The sequence below is a fragment of the Trichechus manatus genome, unplaced genomic scaffold (genome assembly GCF_000243295.1).
Source record: "Trichechus manatus latirostris isolate Lorelei unplaced genomic scaffold, TriManLat1.0 scaffold00082, whole genome shotgun sequence".
Taxonomy (NCBI): Eukaryota; Metazoa; Chordata; class Mammalia; order Sirenia; family Trichechidae; genus Trichechus; species Trichechus manatus.
The window spans coordinates 3410347-3435822 of NW_004444018.1; the positions used below are offsets into that span (position 1 = coordinate 3410347).

At 41.8% G+C, this 25476-nt stretch overlaps 1 protein-coding gene across 2 annotated transcripts in view; it reads right to left on the reverse strand.

The window, feature by feature from the left end:
- The window catches only part of FRMD3 (FERM domain containing 3), a 347514-nt gene that overhangs the window by 79797 nt on the left and 242241 nt on the right, over window positions 1–25476 (reverse strand). For both annotated transcript variants that reach the window (XM_004381295.1, XM_004381294.2), the window contains exons 6-7: window positions 20500–20623; window positions 841–928 (exon numbers count right to left, since the gene is read on the reverse strand). In XM_004381295.1, coding sequence (XP_004381352.1) covers window positions 841–928; window positions 20500–20623 — 212 coding nt within the window. The remainder of the gene's footprint in view (window positions 1–840; window positions 929–20499; window positions 20624–25476) is intronic.

Here is a 25476-nt window from a genome sequence, read left to right on the forward strand (position 1 = left end):
AGGAGTTTGTGAAGCTCCCCATGTGATCCTAGTAAGCAGCCTGAGTTGAGAGTTATAGGACTAGTACTTTCCTAAATACTTTTAGTTGATCTCATCTGGGTAATGAAATGTTCCAGTATAACTCAAAAACTTATTTTTAAGAGCCTGGCTGGTATTGATGCTTAGTTTAGGACTAAGGTTGGTGTCTGGATGATACATGATTAGTCTAGGATATGAACAGGTGAACACTGCTCATAAGACATTTTTGAAAAATGTGTGCTTAAGCATCATCTTAGGGTCTTGTTACAAAGGCAGCTTCACTGGCTGCATCCCCAGCAATTCTGGTTCATTAGCTCCTGGGGGAGGGGCCAGGTGATTCTGATGCAGGTGGTCTGTGTTTCACGCTTGGGAGAAATATTGACTGTCAAATAATATGAATAAAGGAAAAAAGAAAAAAACTAATACTCACTATGCCAAAATACAATTTTAAATCTTTCTTTCTTTTTTTTCTTCCACTTTCTCATTTTTCATGACTGCGTCCTGATGGCAACGGCCTTGACGGTAAGTCTGTTAGGACCATGTGAATTCTCGGGGGTAAAACCACCTACTTGATGAACAAATCCTTGGCTGTTAATTAGGAAAATGTGGCTTCTACATAGCAATTAGCAACCAATTAGAATACGTCAATGGAGAGAGTTAACTGGCAAAATGTGTGCGTGAAACCCATTGTTGTTCTTTCCAATGAGGCCCTGTGGTCAGTCTATGGAATGGTCTAGGCGAGGTCTTCCAGACCTGCACACCAATTAATTCTCTTTCGGGCAAGGCAATCATTACATGGTGATCTGTATAAGGGCCAGTTACCTTGCATGGGTGGGGATCCACTCCATAGGTTTCCAAAGTGTGAGCTTTCAGGAGCAAATTAAATTCAGCAACCGGTGGGCTCTGGCCTCTAAAATCACACAAGAAAAGTTTAGGGAGTTAATAAGGAAAATAACAAAAAGATGGAGCCCCTTCATTCAATAAAGAATAATACTCTAAACTCAAGAAAGAGGAAAAATCCTACAAAAAGCGTTATCAGTAAGGCCAATCATTATTTCTCACCACGAGAAGCCCTCTGCTAAGGAATCTGAGCCCATGTTCCCTAGCTAATTGTTCCATAATAAATCCACATGTCCTCTGAGTATGCCACTGACCCGTACAGTTAATCAAGGCTATCAAGTTACTAATAAGTAGGCCCTTGCAAATTCAATCTTAATATGAAATAAAACCCAGCATCTGTTCTTTCCTACTCATTTAAAAAGATTATCCAAGGTGAATGGCATTCCTTCTTGCTCAGGGTAGAAAGTGAGCAATCATGTTGCCCCGTCAACAAGCCTTAAACACAGCCACCTGGGTAAGAAGGATCATCAACCATTCCATTGGAAAGTCCTGGATTTTGAAAGGAAATCTCAACCACTAGTTGCAGCACTGACCTCCAGGGTAGTAAACAAGGTCTTGGCCTCAGAATCAAAACAAAAAGGCTGCAAATACAGATGGGTCTGAAGCCCTTTCTGGGCTAGCTTCTAAACCAGGAATGTGAAACAATTCAAAGACCCCATTTTGATGACTTACATTAATGTCCCATGTGAAAGCTGGACAATGAATAAGGAAGACCAAAGAAGAATTGACGCCTTTGAATTATGGTGTTGGTGAAGAATATTGACTATACCACAGACTGCCAGAAGAACGAACAAATCTGTCTTGGAAGAAGTACAGCAAGAATGCTCCTTAGAAGCGAGGATGGCAAGACTTCGTCTCACATACTGTGGACATGTTATCAGGAGGGACCAGTCCCTGGAGAAGGACATCATGCTTGATAAAGCAGAGGGTCAGCAAAAAAGAGGAAGACCCTCAATGAGATGGACTGACACAGTGGCTGCAACAATGGGCTCAAACATAACAATTGTGAGGATGGCGCAGGACCGGGCAGCGTTTCGTTCTGTTGTACGCAGGGTCACTATGAGTTGGCACCAACTCGATGGCACCTAGCAACAACATTAATATCACATATGTATCTTACAGAAGCTGAACCATTCGCCAAGGATAATCACGTGACCTTTGCATCTCCCTTAACAACCAAGAAGAGTTTACTAAGGAAAAAATAGGAATTCATTTTTATTTTCAAAATGTACAATTACATTATATTACATCAATCCACACTCCTCCTCTGAGATAGGCTGTTTCCCCCCAACTTGGAATCAGACCATTATGATCCACAGGGTTTTCACTGGCTGACTTTTGGAGGTAGATGGCCAGGCATTTCTTCCTAGTCCATCTTAGTCTGGAAGTTCTGCTGAAACCTTTTCAGCATCATAGTAACACACAAGCCTCCACTGACGGGTGGGGGCTGTGCATGAAGTGCATTGGCCTGGAATCGAATCCAGATCTCCAGCATGGAAGGGGAGAATTCTACCACTGAACCACCACTGCCCTCTTCTTTATTAGTGTTCTGAAATTTCCCTCTGATATGTCTAGAGGGCACCTTTATTTATTTATCCTGATCAGCACTGGGTGGGTCCTTTCAATCCAACAACTCCAATCTTTCTCCCACCATTTCTTTTGATTCTTTTCCCTTCCCCATCTCCTCCCCACCTCCAACCATTCTCTCTGCTCTTTCCTTTGAGAAGTTCTAGTAAACGGGTCTATCCTTCATGTCGTTTAACCTTTGTTTCATACTTTGTATCTCTTTTTGTACTACATTCTGAATTATTTCTTAATTCAAACTTTCAGCTTGCTAATTTATTCAGCTGTGTGCATTCTGCTTTTCATCTCATTTATTGAGCTTTTTAAAAGTATCAATTAAAGATTTCATTTCCAACTTATCTCTGTGGTTCCTAAAACAACAGCCTGTTCTTATCTTATGGACATAAATTCCTATTATCCTTCTGAAGATACCCACAAAAAAACCAGCCAACCAACCAAACCCATTGCTGTCGATTCCAACTTACGGTGACCCCACGTGTTACAGAGTAGAACTGTGCTCCATAGTGTTATGGAAGCAGATTGCCAGGCCATTTTGCCACAGTGCTGTTGGGTGGGTTCAAATCGCTAACCTTTAGGTTAATAGTTGAACGCAAACTGCTTCCACCACCCACGGAACTTCCATTTCTTTTAAACTTCAGTCCTGTTTGTTCCATTAATGCTGCTTCCCAGATGGTCTCTTAGTTTGCTGAGTCAGTCTCTCCTTCAGTGAGTTGATGTTTCCTTAAGTGTTTAGTGATTCTTGGTTGTGCACTCATCTTTGTATTTGGTGTATCTACTTCATGTTGCAGCCTCCTGAGGTCGCAGGGAAGAATGGGATGTGCCATGTGGGAAGGATTTGTGTCAGTAACGTGATTTTGGGGTTAAAGGCTCAAATTTCTCTGGATGTTGCCCAGGCAGAGCACCTCCAGCCCAAGCACTCACACTTACTGCTCCTCTCCTCCTACCTGGGAGCAAATACTACCGCTGCCCATGACTTAGCACAAGCAAACCAGAAGGAAGGAGCCAAAGCTGCTCAGCTGCTCCACATGCAGTTGCCCACTCACCTCATGGTTGCCCTGAAGCCCCCTAGGTCTGTGTTTGCAATTAGAGATAAGATAGCCATTAAATTTAGGAAGTATAGGGCAGTGGCCAGAAAGAGACCACCTAAACCCAAACCAAACCCATTGCCATTAAGTAGATTCCGACTCATAGCGACCCTACAGGATATAGTAGAACTGCCCCATAGTGTTTCCAAGGAGTGGCTGGTGGATTTGAACTGCTAACCTTTTGGTTAGCAGCTAGGCTCTTAACCACTATGCCACCAAATTATTCACTTTCCAACATGAACTTCCAAATTATAAACCTTTCACAATTAACTTGTTTCCAGACTGAATAGGAAAGGGTGTGCTTTAAAAGCAAACTTGAATTTTTAAAAATAAACAATGTGTGGCTTATGAAAAGGTGCTGACAGTTTAAGCAATAATAACAAGGTTTGCTCTCTAGAGCAGAGCAGCTCTCATTAGCGTGGGGCAGGTGCGGGCCATTCGCTCCTGTGAAGCAGGAGGATTATCCCGGAGTTGAGCTAATCGCCTGCAGCGTAGTAAGCACCAAGCTATCTTGGTGCGGGTCCTGGTTCAATATGCCCTAGTCATTAGGCTGAGGTTTTGTACTGAGGGCCACCCAAGTACAACTATTTCTAGGGTCGCTGTTGGTAAGATGCTGCATAGCACAGATTTGACTGCTATGCCCCTAATTCTGGGTGTGGGCGGTGAGATGAAGGAGTGTGTGTGTATGTGTTTGAGAGAGACAGACAGAAAGAGAGACCCCAATACTTAGATTTAATAATTATTTTTATTTTCTGGTGACAGGTAAGATAATCACGTCAAGTGTCCACCAATGAATGGACAAATAAAATGTGGTATATACATACACTGGAATATTATTTAGTCATAAAAAGGAATGAAGTTCTGATACATGTAACACCATGGCTGAACCTTGAGGATGAACCTCATGATGCCAAGAGAAATAAATCAGACACAAAAGGACAAATATTACATGATCCCACTTATATGAAATATCCAGAATAGGCAAATGCATAGAGACCAAGGTTTATTAGTGTTACCAGAGGCAGCAGGGAGGGGAAAATGGGGAGATACTGCTTAAGGGGCACTGAGTTCCTGTTAAACTGGATGAAAAATTTGGAAATGGAGTGACAATCATTGTACAACATGGTGAACAGAATTAATGTCACTGAACTGTACACGTAAAAATGGTTGAAATGACAAATGTTTTGTTTTATATATTTCACCAACATAAAAATTTTTTTTTAAGAACTTATTGTATAGCTATGGAGAGAGAAATATCTGTATGTACTGAGAAAACTTCTGAAAACTCCCGTTCTTCATCACCATCTATATAGTTGGTGACCTTCTCGAGTCTATTGTTTCTTTACTGAAGGGGCAAATAATTATGATGACTTTGCCTTGATGTCAAGTCAAACCATCCTTCAAATGTTATGCTTTACTTCAGGGACAAATTTCAGAAATGAATTTTTGAAGAACTTTATTTTCCTAAAGCAGGTATTTGCAATAATTTCTAATTCAGAAGCAGAGTTTGGGGTTCATAAGTGTATTTTCAATTATTGCTTTAAATTATGTATGTATTTGTTGTTGCTAGCTGCCTCATGCACAATGGAAAGAAACACTGCCCAGTCCTATGCCATCTCCATAATCAGTTGTGGATCTGACTGTTGTGATCTATAGGGTTTTAACTGGCTGAGTTTTCAGAAGTAGATCACCAGGTCTTCCTTCCTAGTCCGTCTTAGTCTGCAAGCTCCACTGAAACTGTTCAGCCTAGTAACATGCAAGCCTCCACTGACAGGTGGGTGGTGGCTGTGGATGAGGTGCATTGGCCGGGAATCAAACCTGGGTCTCCCGCATGGAAGGTGAGAATTCTACCACTGAGCCACCACTTTATATGTAGTACACATATATATATATTATTTACCTATATATACTCTTTTTAAGCATGATATGGTTTATAATAACTAAAAAAGAAACAATCCTTCTTTTTTAATAAAAGAATTATTGGATAAAATATTATACAGCCCAAAAGCACTGCTGAACTAAACAGTATCTGTCAGGAATGTAATAGATGGGCATGCAGAAGTATCTTTTACTGAACTATAGTGTGCCAAGCAATATATGTATTTAATATTCATAAAGTAGAAATTCTTATCCTCACTTTATAGCTGAGGATTCCAACACTCAAAGGGAAAAGTAACTTGCTCAAGGTTACATAGCTAGCTAGTAAGTGGAGGAGCCTGTGTAAATCCAAGTCTGTCTGGTTCCAGCACGCTTTTTAGTGCCTGCACCACCATCACTACCAATACTCTGCGGAAGATCCCTCTACTGACTCTCCCAGGTGCCATGTTTGAAACATTTAAAAATGGCATGGTTTCTATAGTTTCTTATAGAAAACCTTTTTCAAGTTCTAAACATTGCACCTTATTAACCAGTAACAGTTGACGTTGAGTGGATTCCAACTCATGGAGACCTCGTGTGTCAGAGTAGAACTATACCCCATAGGGTTTTCAATGGCTAATATTTGGGAAGTAGATTGCCAGGCTTTTCTGTTATTATTTATTTTATTTTATTGTTGTACTTTAACTGAAAGTTTACAAGTCAAGTTAGTCTCTCATACAAAAATGTATACATACATTGTTATGTGACCCTAATTGGTCTCCCTATACTGTGACAGCGCATTCCTCCTTTCCACCCTTGATTTCCCATGTCCACTCAACCAGCTCCTGACCCTCTCTCCCTTCCCATCTCACCTCCAGACAGGAGCTGCCCACTTAGTCTCATGTATCTACTTGAGCTAAGAAGCACACTCTTCACTAGTATCACTTTATGTCCCATAGTCCAGTCTAATCTTAGTCTGAAGAGTTGGCCTCGGGAATGGTTTTAGTTCTGGATTGACAGAGAGTCCAGGGGCCATGCTTTCCAGGGTTCCTCCAGTCTCAATCAGACCATTAAGTCTGGTCTTCTGACTAGAATTTGAGTTCTGCACCCCGCTTTTCTCCTACTCCATCAGGGACTCACTGTTGTGTTCCCTGTCAGGGCGGTCATTGGTGGTAGCTGGGTACCATCTAGTTCTTCTGCTCTCAGGCTGATGCAGTCTCTGGTCTATGCGGCCTTTTCTGTCTCTTGGGCTAATACTTTCCTTGTGTCTTTGGTGTTCTTCATTCTCCTTTACTCCAGGTGGGTTGGGACCAATTGATGCATCTTAGATGGCTGCTCGCTACTATCTTTTAAGACCCCAGACGCCACTCACCAAAGTAGGATGCAGAACATTTTCTTAAAAACTTTGTTATGCCAATTGACCGAGATGTCCCCTGAAACCATGGTCCCCAGACCCCCGCACCTGCTGCTCTGCTCCTCGAAAGGTTTGGTTGTATTCAGGGAACTTCTTAGCTTTGGTTTAGTCCAGTTGTGCTGACTTGCCCTGTAGTGTGTGCTGTCCTCCCCTTCGCCTAAGATAATTCTTGTCTACTATCTAGTTAGTTAATAACCCTCTCCCTCCCTCCCCATCCTCGTAACCATCAAAGAATGTTTTCTTCTGCATTTAAACCTTTTCTTGAGTTCTTATAATAGTGATCTTATACAATACTTATCCTTTTGTGACTAAATTCACTCAGCATAATGCCTTCCAGATTCCTCCATGTTATGTTTCGCAGATTCATCATTGTTCTTTATCATTGCATAGTATTCCATTGTGTGAAGATAACCATAATTTGTTTATCCATTTGTCCGTTGATGGGCACCTAGGTTGTTTCCATCTTTTTGCTATTGTGAACAGTGCTGCAGTGAACATGGGTGTGCATATATCTATTTGTGTGATGGTTCTTATTTCTCTAGGATCTATTCCAAGGAGCGGGATTGCTGGATCGTATGGTACTTCTATTTTTAGCTTTTTAAGGAAGCCCCAAATCGATTTCAAAAGTGGCTGTACCATTTTACATTCCCACCAGCAGTGTATAAGTGTTCCAGTCTCTCCACAACCTCTCCAGCATTTATTGCGTTTTTTGGATTAATGCTAGCCTTGTTGGGGTGAGATGGTATCTCATTGTAGTTTTGATTTGCATTTCTCTAATGGCTAATGATCATGAGAATTTCCTCATGTGTCTGTTAGCTGCTTGAATATCTTCTTTGGCAAAGTGCTTATTCATATCCTTTGCCCATTTTTTAATTGGGTTATTTGTCTTTTCGTTGTTGAGGTTTTGCAGTATCTTGTAGATTTTAGGGATTAGACGCTGCTCGGATCTGTGGTAGCCAAAATTTTTTCTCAGTCTATAGGTTGTCTTTTGACTCTTTTGGTGAAGTCTTTTGATGTGTGTAAGTAAGTGTGTGATTTTTAGGAGCTCCCAGTTATCTAGTTTCTCTTCTGGTGTTTGTGCATTGTTACTTATGGTTCGTATTCTATTTATGCCTTGAATTAGGGCCCTAGCATCAGGCTTTTCTTCCAAGGTGCCTTTTTGGGTGGATTTGAACTTCCAACCTTTTGGTTAGCAACTGAGCTCATCAACCATCTTATTAAAGATAAGGTAATTCACTCAAGGTGACTGATACTTAGACCTGACAAGGGCCATCCAAGTACACCTATTTCTAGGGTTGCTGTTTGTAAGATGCTGCATAGCACAGCTTTGACTGTTGTGTCCCTAATTCTGGGGGTAAACCAAAAACCATACCCGATGCCGTCAAGTCAATTCCGACTCATAGCCACCCTATAGGACAGAGTAGAACTGCCCCATAAGGTTTCCCTTGTTTTTGCTGACCCTCTTACTTTACCAAACAGGATGTCCTTTTCTAGCAATTGATCTTTCCTGATGATGTGTCCAAAGTAAGCCAGCCAAAGTGGAGCCCTCCTCACTTCTAAGGAGCATTCTGGTTGTATTTCTTCTAAGACTGATTTGTTAGTTCTTTTGGCAGTCCACGGTATAGTCAATATTCTTCATCAACACCACAATTTGAATGCATTAATTCTTCTGTCTTCCTTTTTCATTGTCCAGCTCTACATGCATATGAGGAGACTGAAAAGACAATGGCTTGGGTCAGGCCCACCTTAGTCCTCACAGTGACATCTTTGCTTGTTAAAACTTTAAAAAGGTCTTCTGCAGCAGATTTGCACAATGCAATGTGCCATCTGAATTCTTGACTGCTGCTTCCATGGGTGTTGATTGTGGATCCAAGTAAAATGAAATCCTTGACAACTTTAAGTTTTTCTTCATTTATCATGATTGTTCTTATTGGTCCGGTTGTAAGGATTTTAATTTTCTTTACATTTAGGTGTAATCCAAACTGAAGGCTTTGACCTTTATCAGTAAGTCCTTCAAGACTTCTTCATTTTCGTCAAGCAAGGTTGTGTATTCTGCATATCACATGTAGTTAATGAGTCTTCCTCCAATATGCTGCGTTCTTCTTCAGATAATCTGGCTTCTCGGATTATTTTTTCAGCATACAGGTTGAATAAGTATGATGAAAGGATACAATCCTGCCGCACACCTTTTCCAATTTTAAGTCACTCAGTATCCCTTTGTTCTGTTTGAATGACTGCCTCTTGATCCATGTACAGATCCCACATGAGCACAATTAAATATTCTGGAATTCCCTAAGATTAACTAAATAGAAATGGGGGGGGGGTTCCCCCTCGTGTCTCCCACCGGACATTTCTTTCTGGCAAAAGTAATGGGAAATAATGATTTTCTATCTTTTCAATCTTGCACCAGGAAATGTTCTGCTAAGATTAATAATGTCTCTAATGAGACATTTAGAGGTAAAGACCAGTGATTAGTTAAATTCTGTTTTAAGAGCTAACAATTCTCCAAAGATATGATTTTCTAGTAAATTAGGTGAGGTCAGATAACTACTTATTTAGCTATATATCTCCCTTCTGTCTGTGTTGAATACTTTTAGCCAAAGGGGGAAAATCTCTCTCCTGTTTATCCTCCTTTAACATACCATTGGAGCCCTGGTGGTGCAGTGGTTAAGAATTTGGCTGCTAACTAAAAGGTCGGCAGTTCAAGTCCACCAGCCAATTCTTGGAAACCCTATGGGGCAGTTCTACTTTGTCCTATAGGGTCGCTATGAGTGGGAATCGACTCAACGGCAACGAGTTTGGAACGTACCATTACATAGCATTATTGTTGTTGTTATTAGTTGCCATTGAGCTCTGACTTATGGTGACCCCATGCATGCAGAGTAGAACTGTGCTCCATACAGTTTTAAAGGTTGTGACCTTTAAGAAGCAGAAATGTCAGGCCCCTCTTCTGAGGTTCCTCTGGGTGGGTTCCAACGACCAACCTTTCAGCTCTTAGTCGAGTGCTTAACCATTTGCGCCACTCAGCTGCCACATACAAAAAATGTACAGCCTCCCCAGAATGAGGACAAAATATTAGTGGACATTAATCGTGGAATAAGGTATGATCTTACCAGCAATGAACTGGACTGCTAGGAGCACTGTTGGCAGGGAAGAGAGTGGCTTTGGCTCCTCCTGACCCTATTGGGCCTACCATCTCGAATTAAACTCCTTGGTATATAGAAAAGTAGAACTCTCAACTTGAGTTAGGTTAGGTTTTTGGGGGGGTATTTTTTAAATTTTTAATTGAGGTAAAATTTACCTAAGATAAAATTAACATTTTTAAATGTACAATTCAGTAGCATTTAGTATATTCACAATATTGCACAACCATCACCTTTATCTAGTTCCAAAACATTTCATCATGCCCCAAGGAGACACCACACCCATTAAGCCGTCACTCCCCATGTCCCCCTCCCCACAGACCCTGGCAACTACTAATCTGCTTTCTGTTCCTATGGATTTGCTTATTCTGGATATTTCATATAAATGGAATCACATAGTATGAGACCTTCTGTGTCTGGCTTCTTTTACTCAGCGTAATGTTTTCAAGGCTCATCCATGTTGTAGCATGTATCGGTACTTCATTCCTTTTTTTGGCTGAATAATATTCCATTGTATGGATGTACCACATTTTGTTTATCTATCATTAATGAATACTTGAGTTGTTTCTACTTTTTCAGTATTGTAAATAGTGCTGCAATGAACATTCATATACATGTATTTGTTGGAATATAGATTTGGTTTTGTTGCAACTTTAGTTAGATTTGATTTTGTTGCAACTGACTTTAAATGTTTTCAGAGTGCTATTCAGGACTTACCCCTCAGCAGGGCTGGAGGGCTAAATACCCATGAGACTTCAAAGGATTCTTTATGCTTTACTGCCTTAGATGACAACTTTTTGGGTGATGGGGCTCCTTTGCTCTTCAGTACCATTGCTGACTCTCTGTACTTCAGAAGATCTTTCTCCTCCCTGTTGTCCTGCTCCCTGCCATTGGCAACTGCCGCCCTGCCCTCCATGAAGATCCGAGTGCCTCAGAGGGATTTCATTCAGTTCTCCTGCCCTGCCCACCCTTAGCATACAGCCCATCTTCACTCAGTGAAGGCTTGAGGCAAAATAGAGGTGGGAAAGTGCAACTCGCTTGGTGGATGGGGGTTTTGGGGTCTACAGTCCACCAAGCCAACCCACTCATGTCCACAAAAGGCTGTTAAAGGTTTGCTTGGTTCTCCTTACCCCACCTATGGTCTATTCCTCCTCCCACAACTCCAGCAGAAGACAGCGCAACTGAGGGTCTCAGCAATCCTAGGAAGGATGTTCTGGATATTAGTGCATTTACATCTTCTTGCTCCTCAGCTCTCAAATGCATTCAAAAAATATGATTTTGCAGTGTATCCAGCTTGTTCTTGGTGTTCAGGAGAGATCAATGTCTCATGCCTTTCTACATCCTAACTGGAAGTGACAGTCCCCAGTCTCACTTCTAATTCTTTACTTAGACAGGGACATAATCTCTAACATACCCCTTGGGGATGATTAAGGACTATCCTTAAGCAGAGCATTAGATAGAGCATTGCATTTGGGTAACTGCTGTCCTATGAGGGAAACAGTGGCAGTACCCCGGGGTCAGGCAGGAACAAAACTTCCAGAACTGCAGCTGAGGAAGACATTGGAGCACTGTACAAGAAAATCAGGTTTCAGGTCAAATTCTGTCACTTCATAGCTGTGTAGCATTGGAGAAACTAACTTCTCAGGCCTCTATTTCCTCACCTATAAAAGAAGGTGGTCACAAATACAATACCAATGGAGACAGATGTGGTAAATGCTTCTTTTAAAGGCGTACTGCTTCCTAGCTCAGTTAGGCATTACCACATAGTGCTCAGGGCCTAATGTCACCAAATCTCCCATTTGCAAGTAAAGCTGGAACTTTACGGCAACTGATTCCATTTTTTAGCTATTTTTTGAGCCAAGAAATACATATCTGGTGCAGAGTGCAGTCCAAGGACTGTCCTTTTGTAACCCCTGCTTTGGACCCCATAGGCCCCTCAAGGGTAGTGTCTTAGACTAGGTTCTCTAGAGAAGCAAAACGAGTGAAGTGTGTAGATAGATAGGTAGATATTTACATATATACGTATATACATATATCTATATATATATAGGTACATATATATATGCTTCATATAGTTATATATTTATATACACATAGCATATGCATATATATGCACATATGTATGTATATACACACACACACACACACACATATAGAGACAGACAGACAGACAGAGATCTCAAGGAAATGGCTCACATGGTTGCAGAGGCTAGCAATTCGCAAGTCCATGGGTCAGGTGTCAGGCTGGAGGCTTCTAATGACGCACGTAGCTGCAAGAGCTGACAAACTCAAGATCAGCAGGTCAGATGTCAGGCCACTGGCTCAAGGGCTGCAGAGGCCGACAAATCCAAGAACAGCAGGTAAGATGGTAGGCTGCTGGCTCACAGGCTGCAGAGGATGACGAATCCTAAGTTCAGGAGGAAGCTGACTCAACTCCCAAGAACCAGAGGTCAGATGATGATGAACCAGATGCAGTATCCAGAGCAAGCAAGTGACCTTTGCCAGAATGCCTATATATATATATATGCCTATATATATGTCACTGTGCTTCTGCGCAGAGTAAGGGAGTAGCTCCCAAGCCACACAGTACTGCCCAACTAGAAGGTGCTCCCAAGCCAAGAAAAGAAAAAGAAAACAAAGAAAAAAATCAAAAGAGAACAAACAAATTAAAAAAGCCCTGTGGGTCCCACAGCCTGGCAGCATGGGCCAGGAAGCCATTTCACAGTCGAGCAGTGTTTCACAGCCTTTCAGGAAGAAGCAAAGATGGCACACGGAGCCAGGTATTTGAGAGAAAGGGGGGGGGGTGGTTGTGAGAGGTAAGGAAGAAATCTAAAGAAGCAGAAACAAGCAAAAACATGTGCTTAACTAATGACACAAAACCCATTATCTTGGAACATGCAACAATGAAAGAACAATCCACATAGCTCTCAATGTACTTCCTTGATAAGATGTTATTCAGAAGAACTGGCCCAATTTTGTCCCTGGAGCATGCGCAGACATCCACAAGGTGACCAACAGACCCATGACAGGAATCAAGCAGATACCATGGGGGAACTGCACAGGCATGGCACCCCATAATAAGTCCTGCCATCCAGTCCCAGGAGCCTTTGTTAGTGGTTCCATCTTTAATTACCTCTTCTGCACGGACCTAATCTTCATAACCCCGCCTCTTTCATGAATAAAGATGATGCCTTTTCCCACCTAAAAACCTTTATAAGCCTCAGCCAATCCTTTATTTGGGGAGACAAAGGCTAGTGTTGCATTGTCTCTCTTTGTCTCCACTCTTGAGCTACTTTTCTCAATTAAGCTTTGTTTTATATATTGGATGCAGCTCACACCCCCAAGGAAACTCCCCTTACAACTGATTGGCTGATGATATCAGATCACATCATGAAGGATAAATTCAACATTTCTTAACTGCCAAACTACATCATTACATAACTGCCAAACTACATCATTACATAACTTCCAAGCCACTGAGAATCATGGCCAAGCTGACATACAACTCTAACCATCACAATCCACCCATTGTCAACTTGGCACCTGTACACATCTCCTTAAACTATACACATTTCTAAATAAGGACAATTACAAAGTCATTATTAGCCTAATATGATATAACTAACATGCATACAACCAAAAACACACCAGTCCCGTTTACATCTTTTATTTTATAAGTGGAAACAAAATATTTGATGCACACATACAAGGAAGAAATACTCATAAAAATTACAGTCCTTGTTTCTGCCACTGGTCAAGCAGTCATAACTGGTATTTAGAACAACCTTCTTCCAACACCCATTCCATATTTCCTTTACCCCCAGCATGCACCTCAGCTGGTCATGGTTCTTTGCCTGGTGGGGTGACTCAAACCTTCATTCCTGAAGGGTCTGGGCCATTAGTAGTCATGTTGGAATTGGGTTGCTGTAGTTTTCCACTGACTTTAATCACAGGGCATGGTGGTACTAAGATACGCCCTAAGGGATCTCCTGATATTCCAGACAAACTCTTTTTTGCCTCCGTTATGCAACATCAATCCAATTTCCCCTTGGTAGTTGAGGTCAATCACACCAGCCGGTATGGTATCTCCCTTCTTTGCCTGTTGATCCAGAGGCATGAATTGCTCAAAGTGGCTGGGTGGCATTCGTAACTTCCAGTTCAATTGAATCAGTGTTGTGTCTCCAGGTGGGAGCCTCCTCCCTTTGTAACTCAGACTTCTAGACCCGCACAGCATAGGGTCATAGGGACAGGAAGCAAATATTTTGCAAGTGGGTCACTAGGGGTAATAGTGAGTGTTGCCACTCCCATGTCAACCCCTTGATTCCCCTGTGAATCCTGGCTATGGGAGAAAAAACACCATATATTGGACGCTGGCTTAGGGCATATACAGCCTCCTGGAGAACACTGCCCCAAACCTGCAAGGTACTGCCACCTAGCTGGCACCGTAATTGTGTCTTTAGAAGGTCCTTCCATCATTCTATCAAGCCAGAACCTTCAGGATGATGGGGAACATGGTAAGACCAGTGAATTCCACAAACATGGGTGTATGGATGAATGGATGTATGGATGAATCAGGGATGGGTGTGTGGATGGATTCATGGATGCATAAATACATTGTTACAGTCTCATTGAAAGTGCAAAGTCTTTGACTCTATACATAAGTTAGAATCACATGACAGGAAGGCAGTACGGCATAGCTGACTGCTATTTTCAATTCTAGCCACTGTCTCCTGCTTCACAGCCATGTTGCATTTTGGTGACATTGCTCTTTCCCCCTTTCAGTCACTTTAGTCAGATTTCACAAGTATAACATTGTTGATGGCTTGGACGGCCACATAACGCAAGGATTTAGTTTCTATAGAAGGAGACTTTGATGCCAACTCATCCCATCTTCCCCTTCCTAAAAAGGTTGTTATACCAAATAACAACAGAAAATGGGAATGTATTTAACAAACTTCCAGGGAGAAAGACTCTAGGGTTTTGGAATGAGGGACTTGGGAAGGGAAAAGATAGAGGGAAGGAGGAGGAAAAATGACAGAGGAAAAGCACATTTTAAGAAAGATGGGGAATATAAAATAATCTAACATCTCCCCTCTTCCTTTCATACAATAAGAACTCTCAAAACTGTATAAACATTTCCTAAAGGGATCCTTGTGATCTACTCATCGAAAACACAGGTAGAAGGTATTTTTCATAGTAAGGCATTGATTTCTAGACAGCCTGACGTTTCTGAAACTATCAATCCATGCTAGAAAACATAGCATACAATTTGTAGTGAATGCGAGTTTTGAGAAGTAGAAAGAGACGACTCCATTTAAAATACTCTCAGTATCATTATTGCTTCCAGCACAAACCTCACTTCATTAGATCATTATGGTGGTGGCTAATTGGGTGCTTTTTCTGCTCTTTAAGGGCAAGGAATATGCTTCATCAGAAGCTACTTCACCGACAATTGAGCTTTCGTATATTTAAAAGCCTGAGACTACAGCTAATCCAAATGTCTTTGCCTCTAATGACAAACCTGATGAACTGGCGATAAGAGGACGATAAGAGTAGCTCACCTGAACTCTAGGAAATACTTCCAGAGAAGCCTAGCAGGGTTCCTGCAGTGAAATCAGTATTATTCTTGATCTTCAGCCCCCTCTGAGCACCCTCAGGACTGACAGAATGGGTATTTCTTCCTAAGCCAGACGACCATGATTAAAGCTATACAACATAGAAACCAAGACGGCTAAAAATAACATGGAGAATTAATTTTCAAGTCCCCAGGGATTGTGGCAATGGCTTCCTCCAGCCACCAGAGGGCTCTGGAAGGAGGAACAACCTATTTCTAAAGCAGTCCCAGTCCTAGGACCTCATCTCTGCCAAACTCAAACGCAAATGCAATTTATGATTAAAAGAGATTCTTTTTACACATAGTTTTGAAAACAAACATGGTTCATGTTGCCCTAAAATTATCTGAAGCGGAAGGAGAATGAAGCAGAAATTGTTTCTAGATCTGTTCTGCAAAGTGTCTAGAATAGGAGTCAGCAAACTACAGACCTTGGTCAAAACTGGCCTGCCCCCTGTTTTGTCCATAAAGTTTTATTGAAACACAGCCACAACCATTCATTTATTTATTGTCTATATCTGCTTTTGCACTATAAAGGTAGAGTTGAGTAGTTATAACAGAGACCTTGTGGCCCAGAAATAGTATCTACTCCTGATTTAGAATCATTCCACTTCCATGAGTTTTAGCACCAATATCTGTTCAATAATGTGAATCATACATCTTTATACCCTCCAGTTCATAGGATATTAAAAGGTCCAAAGATGCCTCTATAGAATCTTTCTAAATAAAAATCTATTTGTCAATGAGATTGTGAAGGCCATTTAGAGTCGTTTGCCAGATGTTTCCAGCTCAGACCTCCTCTGGACACCTTATAGGATTATAGTTCCTCGTGGTTGAGTAGGACCATGTGACTAGTTCTGGCCAGTGAGCTGTGAGCTGAAGTGACCTGTATCACTTTTATGGTGAAGCAAGATCTTCCAGAGTTCTCTTTCCCTTTGGCTCAACAACTGGCAAATTCAAGCTCATGGTTGCCCTGAGTGACACGGATGAGCAGAGCCCCCCAGCTGACTTCTGGTGGACATAGAACGGTGCAAGAAATAAACCTTCTTGTTCTAAACCACTGAGCTTTGGGGGATGTTTGTTCTCTCAGCAAAATCTAACTTATCCTGATTAATACAGAAATGATCAATAACTATAATCAGTACAGCTTATAAAACTGTGACTTCTCTCCATTCTACCCTCCAGTTCAGTCAAAGATATGGCACATTTAAAGAAGAAAATCTGACCCAGGCATGAATTTCAGTCTTTACTTACAAATCTCTTGAATATCTAAAGGAGTTCAAGTATTCAGTCCATGGACACACTTACTAAAAGCTTGGTCTTTTATTTCCAAGTACCTCAAAACCCCAACAAGTCTCTCAACTCCCTGCCCCTAAAGAACTCTCTTATCTGTGCCTGCTTATCAAGCCATTTTGGTTCCACCTTCAAGTAGTGTGAAGGTTGGGGGGGAAGCAGCTCTTCTTCCTCTCCAATTTATTTTCCCCCAAGAATCACAGCTTTTGTCCCATCATTAGATATCACAGGAGGAGAACAATTCTGATCAAGGAAATGGGCTGGGAGAAGGCTGTGAACCTCCACACACAATAATGTTTACCCCATTTTAAATCACCATCATCATCATCCTCACTACCACCACCACTTCTGCTAATATCTGAGTGTCTCTATTGCCATCCCTTTTGTTTTATTTCTCATCCAGTTCAGAAACCAGGTAGGAAGAAGGAGTTTATTTACTGAGCCCCTCAAACCCCAGCCAAGGCCAACTGGGATTCCCTCAGAAAGTCTCTGGAATAACAGTTTGTCGCATATTGTTCCTTTGCCGTGTGAGGATCATCGGTGCCACAATGACCCTGAAGAGGAAGAGAGTCACACCTTGGTGCAGCCTTTTCAGGTCTCCTCAGCTTCCTGGCACACTTGGGTTTGCAGAGCAATCCAACCAAGGTCTGATTCCTCACACAAGTCAACGCTTTTGTGACTGGTGTGAGAAGGGTTCACTGGGCCCCACAGCAGCCTCAGTCTCTACAGCAGGTTCCCCATCCACTCTAGAAAGCTCCTCTCCCTCTGCACTGTCAGCTTCTTCTGCTCTTCTTGGCTTTCCAGCCAAATCTAAAATCTCTCTCTGCTGTACTGATGCAGAAGGAACTACTTTGACTACTTGGGGAGGATGAGCAAAAATACACAGGAAAATATCCCCATGAAACTATCCTTGGAATACCCTATGATTTCCAGCTGGTTCATCCTCCAGACATACAACTTGGGCTTCTTCACAAGGGCATTCTGGATGTTACAAATGCATAGCACTATACATCCTCAGAAAGGCAGCTCTGAGCAAACCATGGAATTTATTTCTTAGATTTATAAATTGTGGCTGACTGATGACCCTCTATATTCCCTGGTGCATGATGACTACTTTCATGGATATCAACAACTCCAGGCCCGATCTACAAATTTCTAATTATGTATAAAAAGCAGTCTGGAATCTTCCTTGGTTCATCCATTTCCTCATGAAGAAATCCAGTGGGTCACCAAGGCTTGCTGAACTGTCTCTTGAGACTCTCTTCTTTCAATTTCCTTGACTCCTATTCTTTATCAGGTCCTTGTCATCTCTTGTCTAGTCTAGACAACAGAAATTGCTAACTGGCCCTCCCACACCCAGTCTTCACCCTCTGGCACCATTGCCATGATGATCACTGTGAAACGCAAATCGACTGCCTGATTCCTTGAGGACTGTTCAGCACAGCAGATAAAGAGCACGGGTGTTACTGTCGGACAACCCAAGGCTGAAGTCCCGACACTCCCACTGACTAACTGGGTAAGTCTTTTAACCACTCCAGGTTGTAATTTCCATATCTCAGACTGGAAACACTACCAGTATCTACCCAGTTCAGTAGGACTGATGGGATAATGCCTGTAAAACACTTAGCACTGTGCTTGGCATGCAGTAAGTGCTCACAAAGTATTTATTATGATCACACATCCTAAGCATTTGAGGCCTCGCAAATTCTGATCACAGAAGACCTTTCAATTCTCATCTCTTATCAATCCGCAAGGAGTCCCTGGGTGGTGCAAATGGTTAACACTCCCTGCTGCTAACCAAAAGGTTGGAGGCTCAAGTCCACTTGGAGGTGCCTCAGAAGGAAGGCCTGGTGATCTACTTCTGAAAGATGAGCCATTGAAAACCCTGTAGAGTGCAGTTCTACTCTGGCACTCATGGAGTCGCCACGAATCAGAGCTGACTCGACAGTATCTGGGTTTTTTTTTGTTTTTTTTTTTTCAACCAATCCACACTGTGGATGTGACTCTTTAGTCCAAAGGTTCTCAGCCTCTGCACACCAGGTCACTGGTATACCACAGATCCCTCAACTGGAATACTGGGACTTTATTTTTACCTCTAGGATCCCTGGTGGTGCAGTGGTTAAAGGCTTGGCTGCTAACCAAAAGGTCGGTGGTTTGAACCCACCAGCCACTCCGTATGAGAAAGATGTGGCAGTCTGCTTCCGTAAAGATTTACAGCCTTGGAAACCCTATGGGGCAGTTCTCCTCTGTCCTATAGGGTCGCTATGAGTCGCAATCAACTTGACAGCAATGCGTTTTTTGTTTGTTTGTTTTGTTTATTTTTACCTCTAGCATACTTGTTCTCCAAAATGTAAAAAGAATAGTTTCATATATTTTCAGCAAAGCTTTTCATTAGGAGACATTACTCTACAATTATCCATAAATACAGTATACTGCTTTCTGTACTTTTTACAATTTTCTTGATGTCTAATCATCTTTATTTCTAAGAACAAAGACAATTTTTTTCCAAGCTGAAATACACTGCCACCTTTAAAGCACACACATATACTCTTCTCAGACTCACCAGAAGGGGGAGTGCGTGCATAAAGCAGGGAGCACAAACACTCCTTCACAGGGGACAGAGCTATTTGTTCCAGAATTCACAATCTGGAGACACTATTTTCTTTATAATTACCAGCGGCCCAGAAGATGGGAGCATCTCAGACCCTACAGTTCTTCATCAATATTTGTTAAACCCAACCCATGCTTGCTTTATGATCAGAGATAATTTTTCTGTGATTTGCCTAGAATCTAAACCCTAGTTCCTAACTATAGAATACATAAGTTACCTGATTCCACATTGGTGCTGATTCCTACACAGGTTTCATTTCATTCCTGGTAGCCTATGTAGAAAGGAACCATCTCACAGTGCTTCAGAGCACAGACTTGGAAGCCAGACTGCCTGGATTCAAACCCTGGCTCTATCACTTTTAGCTGTGTGACCTTGGGTAAGTTACTTAACCTCTCTGTGCTTCGGTTCCCTCATGGATAAAATGGGAATAATCACAGAGTTGTTGTGAAGATTAAATGAGTCAATAGATGTAAAGGGCTTAGAACAGTCAGAAACAATCATCCTGAAGCATCATAGCCTAAGAAAGGAGGAGCGAATGCTCATTCTATCATCTGAAAGCTGCTCAACAAAGGAAACTTTGTCGATGGCTCCTACTCCACTTGGAGTTAATGCTTCTAGCAATGGCTATGCGGGGGAGAGGCAATGCAAAACTCAAAACAGAAGGGATTACTTATTTGCCCCATATTTCACTTTCAGAAACTATTTAGAGGCCCATATACGTAAGAAAATATATGGCTCTAATAACTGCTGATGATTCATAAACAGTCACCCAGGAGACCCCCTACTACTGAGATTCTTATTTATGGAGAACACCACAGAGTCAGCAGCCCCTTTTTCTTGACAGTGCCCAGAATATTGCTCTGCCACCTGAAAGTCTACCCATCCATCACTAATATTCTCACTTCACAGCACGATTTCCACATTCCCTGCAGCAAGAATACTGTCTCATTTCTATCATTCTTACAAATGTCTACCCATATTACCTGAGTTCATTTTTGTGAATTTCCACTATTTTTCTTTCCAGCTTCTGTGACTGCTTGGGAAAAATCTCAAACTCACTGATGTAATTCTCAGGATGCTCATCAGGATCGTAATCACCAAGCTCAGCTGTACCCAGTAAAAAGTAAAGAGAAAGAGAAAGATAAAGGTTAAGAACAACAAGAGCATGGTGTATATGGAATGTCTCCCACCACTCAAAAGAAGAGCTAGGAATAAGCTCACAACCAACAAATACATTTGTGTCTGTGCAAAGACCCCAGCCCGAATGTCTCGAAGTTCATATTCTTGTTCAGATCTAGCTGTGTGAGTTTGGACGCTTGTCTGAAACTTCCTAAGTCTCATTTTCTTCATCTATATAATGTCACTGTTGTTAGCTGCCATCAAGTCAATGCTGACTCATGGTGATCTTATGTACAACAGAACGAAACATTGCTAGGTCCTGCATCATCCTTATAATCGCCAGCATGTTTGCGTCCACTATCGTGGCTGTTGTGCCAATCCATCTCACCGAGGGTCTTCCGTGCCCTCCTTGGCCCTTTACTTCAAACATGATGTCCTCCTCCAGAAACTGACCCCTCCTGATGATGTGCCCAAAGCAAGTGAGTTGGACAATATTCTGTTGTGATCAATAAGGTATTCACTGGCTAATTTTCACAGGCAGATCTTCTTTTCTTCCTAATCTGTCTTAGTCCAGAAGCTCTGCTGAAACCTGTCCTGCGGCATAGCCTCCAGCATTGCAGCAACACATAAGCCACCACAGTATGACTGGTGGTGGCATTTGCATAATAAAATGATTTAAATCAATGTTTCTCAGTGGGGGCACCATTGGCATTTTGGGGGCTAGACAATCCTTTACTGTGTCAGATTTTCCAAAGCCTTGTAGGACATTTAGCATCCTTCCCTCTCAGGCACTAAATAATGTGACAATCAAAAATGCCTCCTCCCAATATTTACAAGTGCTTCACAGGACAGGAGGTGGTACTGCCTCTAGTTGGAAACCACTGAGCATTCCTCAAGGTTCCTTTCAGGGCCCATATTCTCTAAGTCTAGGAATTCCCTGGCTGGAGCTGCCTGCTGTGTGATTTGTGTAGGTGTGTGCTCCTACAGAGCAAAATCACAATGCAAAGCAAGCCAAGGGGATTGCACTTAAAAATGAATGGATTGCTCTTCAGCTTAAAGCATGTGTATCTAAGACAGGTGTGCACCCCAGGCAAGGGACGGTGCTGGATTTTAATAAAGGGCACCTCCAGGAGTCTTCTAGGGTAAAAGAATGCCGTATCTGCACATATCTGAGTACCCTGAAGGCCTAGGAGAGATGAGTGTGTGGAACCCAGCCTGGAACAGCTCTGGTGATTTTCTGGCAGTGGGATTACTTTCTCTGATTTCATAAACTTGCTAAAGAAACCAAGCCAGAAGGAGCAAGTATCTCAAGCAGAAATAGAGTGCAGCAAAGGAGCAAAGAAAAAGATGGTGGGAAAATTGTAGTAGAAGAAGCTCATCACAAACATGACTTTAAAGTAGATCAAAACCAGTATGCCTTGAGCACAACTGCAAGATCACATCCAACTCTGTAATTTGTACCTACTGTCCCTTCATTGTCAAATCATCTAATGACAGTACAAGGGAAAAACTAGGAGGAAAGGAAAACTCTTTAAAGCTTCTTAATAGAATTCAAATTACCAAGTTCTTATAAAGCCTATAATGTATACCACATGAGGAAGTGCTTGTAAAATAAGATTCAAAGAAAGCATCACCCACAGGGTGAAGATTGATTAATTTGATCATACCAAAATTGAAAGATTTCTGTTAATTGAAGGACACCATAGTCAAAGTAATAGAGCAACGGCAAGATGGGAGAAAATATTTGCAACATCTAAAGCTGACAAGGCCGAATATCTAGAATGAAGAAGACACTCCTACAAATCAGTAAGAAAATGATCAGGAAGACCAACAGAAAAATGTCAAAGGATATGAACGTGCAATTCACAGAAGAAAAACCCAACAGGCTAGTTTATGAAGAAATGTTCAAACATATTAGTAATCAGAGACACCATGACAAGAGGCTATCACTTTACATCTAGAGGATTGGCAAATATTTAGAACGTTGGAAAATGTTACATGCTACCAGAAACGTGAGGAAATGGAAACCCTTGTGCATTGCCAGGGGCATTCCAAGTGGTGTAGCTCTTCTAGAGAGCAGGTTGGTCGTATTTAGTCCAATATTATGACCCAGCAACCCCACTTCTGGGCATATATCCTAGAAAAACTTTAGGTCCATGAAAGGATATGTTCAAGGTCGTTCATCACACATAGCTCACAATAGTCGGGAGCTGGTAACAACAGGGGTGTTCACTGTCGTTGGGATAGATGAGTAAAACATGGAACACGTATACCACAGGCACTCTGTGGCTCTTAAAAGCCACATAATAGATGTATACTGAGCAACATGGCTAGAGCTCAAAACAGTGTTCTGAATTTTATAAAAGGGAAGGTATAAAATAGGTTCTATAGTCCCATTTAATTTATGAAATTTAAAAGTACATACACACACAAAACAATGCTAATCATTTCATAAGGATACATGCAAAGTCAAAAATACACATCAGTCCTTTGGGGATAGAAATGGAGAATAATGGAAAAAAAGGAAAATCAATCCATCAATCAATAGACAGGCCTAAAGGGGCCAATGATGACAGCAGGTCACGAATTGATGATTAACTCAACCCTCTGCCCCTAAGTTCCAAAAGAAAGCACACATAAACACACACACACAAACATGCACACACGCACATCGCCTTCTGAGCTGGCTTTGGGTCTAGAAATTTAAAAATTTAGGAGGTGGCATAACCCAATGTTTCCATCTTCCACAATTAATGGGCCAGCTATCTGACACCAAGTCATCTTCAATACAAACGTGAGCTTGCGGTGTGTTTGGTGAGGGAGGGGGATTATTTGTGGCGACGCTTCTCTTCCCAGGAAAACTTGTAAGGTGCAAGGGACTTGTACGGCCAAGAGCTGCGAATAAGTCATCTAACAAATATCAGAAAATTTAGAGAAGAAACTGCTGTGGGAACCACACAGGGTTGCTGACAAGGTGAAGGTCAATGCCTCCCCCATCACAAACTCTGCTCTCTCATCCCTTAAAGCTTGTCTGTAACTCTTACTTCAGTTTAAGCAGGGGGCAGTTTTTTAGTGATTAAGAACTTCTAAGTATTCAAATTTTGGTTTTTATACCAAGAGGAGATGGGTAAGCAGTTTGTGGTAAGCAGCAGTGACATACAGCACACTGGGAGACTTACAGTTTGAAACAAACCCTAGATTTTTCTGAGAGAACTCAACTGTCATAAAAATCCAAGGAGTTTGAAGCAAAGGGGTGAGGTAACGTTGTTAGCTGTCATCAAGTCAGCTCCCACTCACGGCAACCTTACGTATAACAGAACTTAACGTTGCCCAGTCCTGCGTCATCCTCACAATCGTTCCTATGTTTGAGCTCACTGTTACAGCCACTGTGTCAATCCATCTAATGGAGAGTTCCCCTCCTTTTCTCCAACCCTCCACTTTAGCAAACATGATGTCATTCTAGTCTTTCCTGATGATGCATCCAAAGTAAGTCGAAGTTTCGCCATCCTCACTTCTAAGGACTATTGTGGCTGTACCTCCTCCAAGACAGATTTGTTTGTTCTTCTCGTAGTCCATGGTATATTCAATATTCTTTGCCGACACCACAATTTGAATGTGTCAGTTTTCCTTTGATTTTCCTTTTTCATTGTCCAACGTTCACACGCATATGAGATGACTAAAAAGACTATGGCTTGGGTCAGGCGCACCTTAGTCATCAGACTGACGTCAGACATGTAATATCAGGTGGTAGAGTGAAAAGGGGCAATCTGGGCAATGGCATTTCCCTGGTTTGGAGAGGGTTCATTCCACAAGAACTGGAGATACAGGATGTTACATCCCTAGTGTGAACTCCTTCAAGATCCTTTCCTGACCCACCCTTGTTGGGTTAGGGGTCCCTTGAAGGGCTCCCATAGCAGCCCATGTTTCCCTCTATTTATCCATTAATTTATTGTCACAATTGCCTGTTATTTTTGTTTCCACAAAGGGACTTTGTATTTCAGTGCCTGACACCTAGCAGCTGCTTAATAAATATTTGGAGAACATGTCAACAAATGAATGAATGAGGTAGTAAATACCTTCCCAGCAGACAAACAACCACTCTTTCCCAAGTAAAGCAAGAAAGCACACAATTCAGGCAAGTGCACTGATTCATTTAATGCATTTATTGGAGAACCTACTGTGTGCCAGGCACTAGGATATTGTAAGACCCAAAATCCTACTCCCATAGGATTCGACATAGGGGGAAATACATAAATCAATCCAAAAACAACAAGATCTTTTCAGATATAAGTGCTTGAAAGGCAACAAAACAGGATGTTGTGATAAAGAATGATGTGCTGGAGGGGTAAGATAGATAGAGCAATCCAGGAAGACTTCTCAGAGGAAGTGACATCTCAGTTGAGTCCTGAATACTTGTTAGTTTCTGCTAAGTCAGCTCCACCTCATGGTGACCTTGTGCATTACAGAATGAAACGCTCTGTGCCATCTTCATGACTGTTGGTATGTTTGAGTCTACTGTTGCGTCAATCCATCTCATTGAGGGTTTCCCTAGTTTTCATTGACCTTCTACTTTACCAAACATAATGTTCTTTTCTAGGTATTGGTGTTTCCTGATGATGTGTCCAAAATAAACAAGCTGAAGTCTCACCATCCTTGCTTCTAAGGAGCATTTTGGTTGTATTTCTTCTAAGACTGATTTGATCATTCTTCTGGCAGTCCTTGAGATACTTAGTATTCTTCACCAATACCACAACACTGTTATGTTGGTATGAATATTTAGAAGGAGCCAAAACATCCATAGGAATTGAATACACCAGGCGGAGGAGACAGCACATACAATA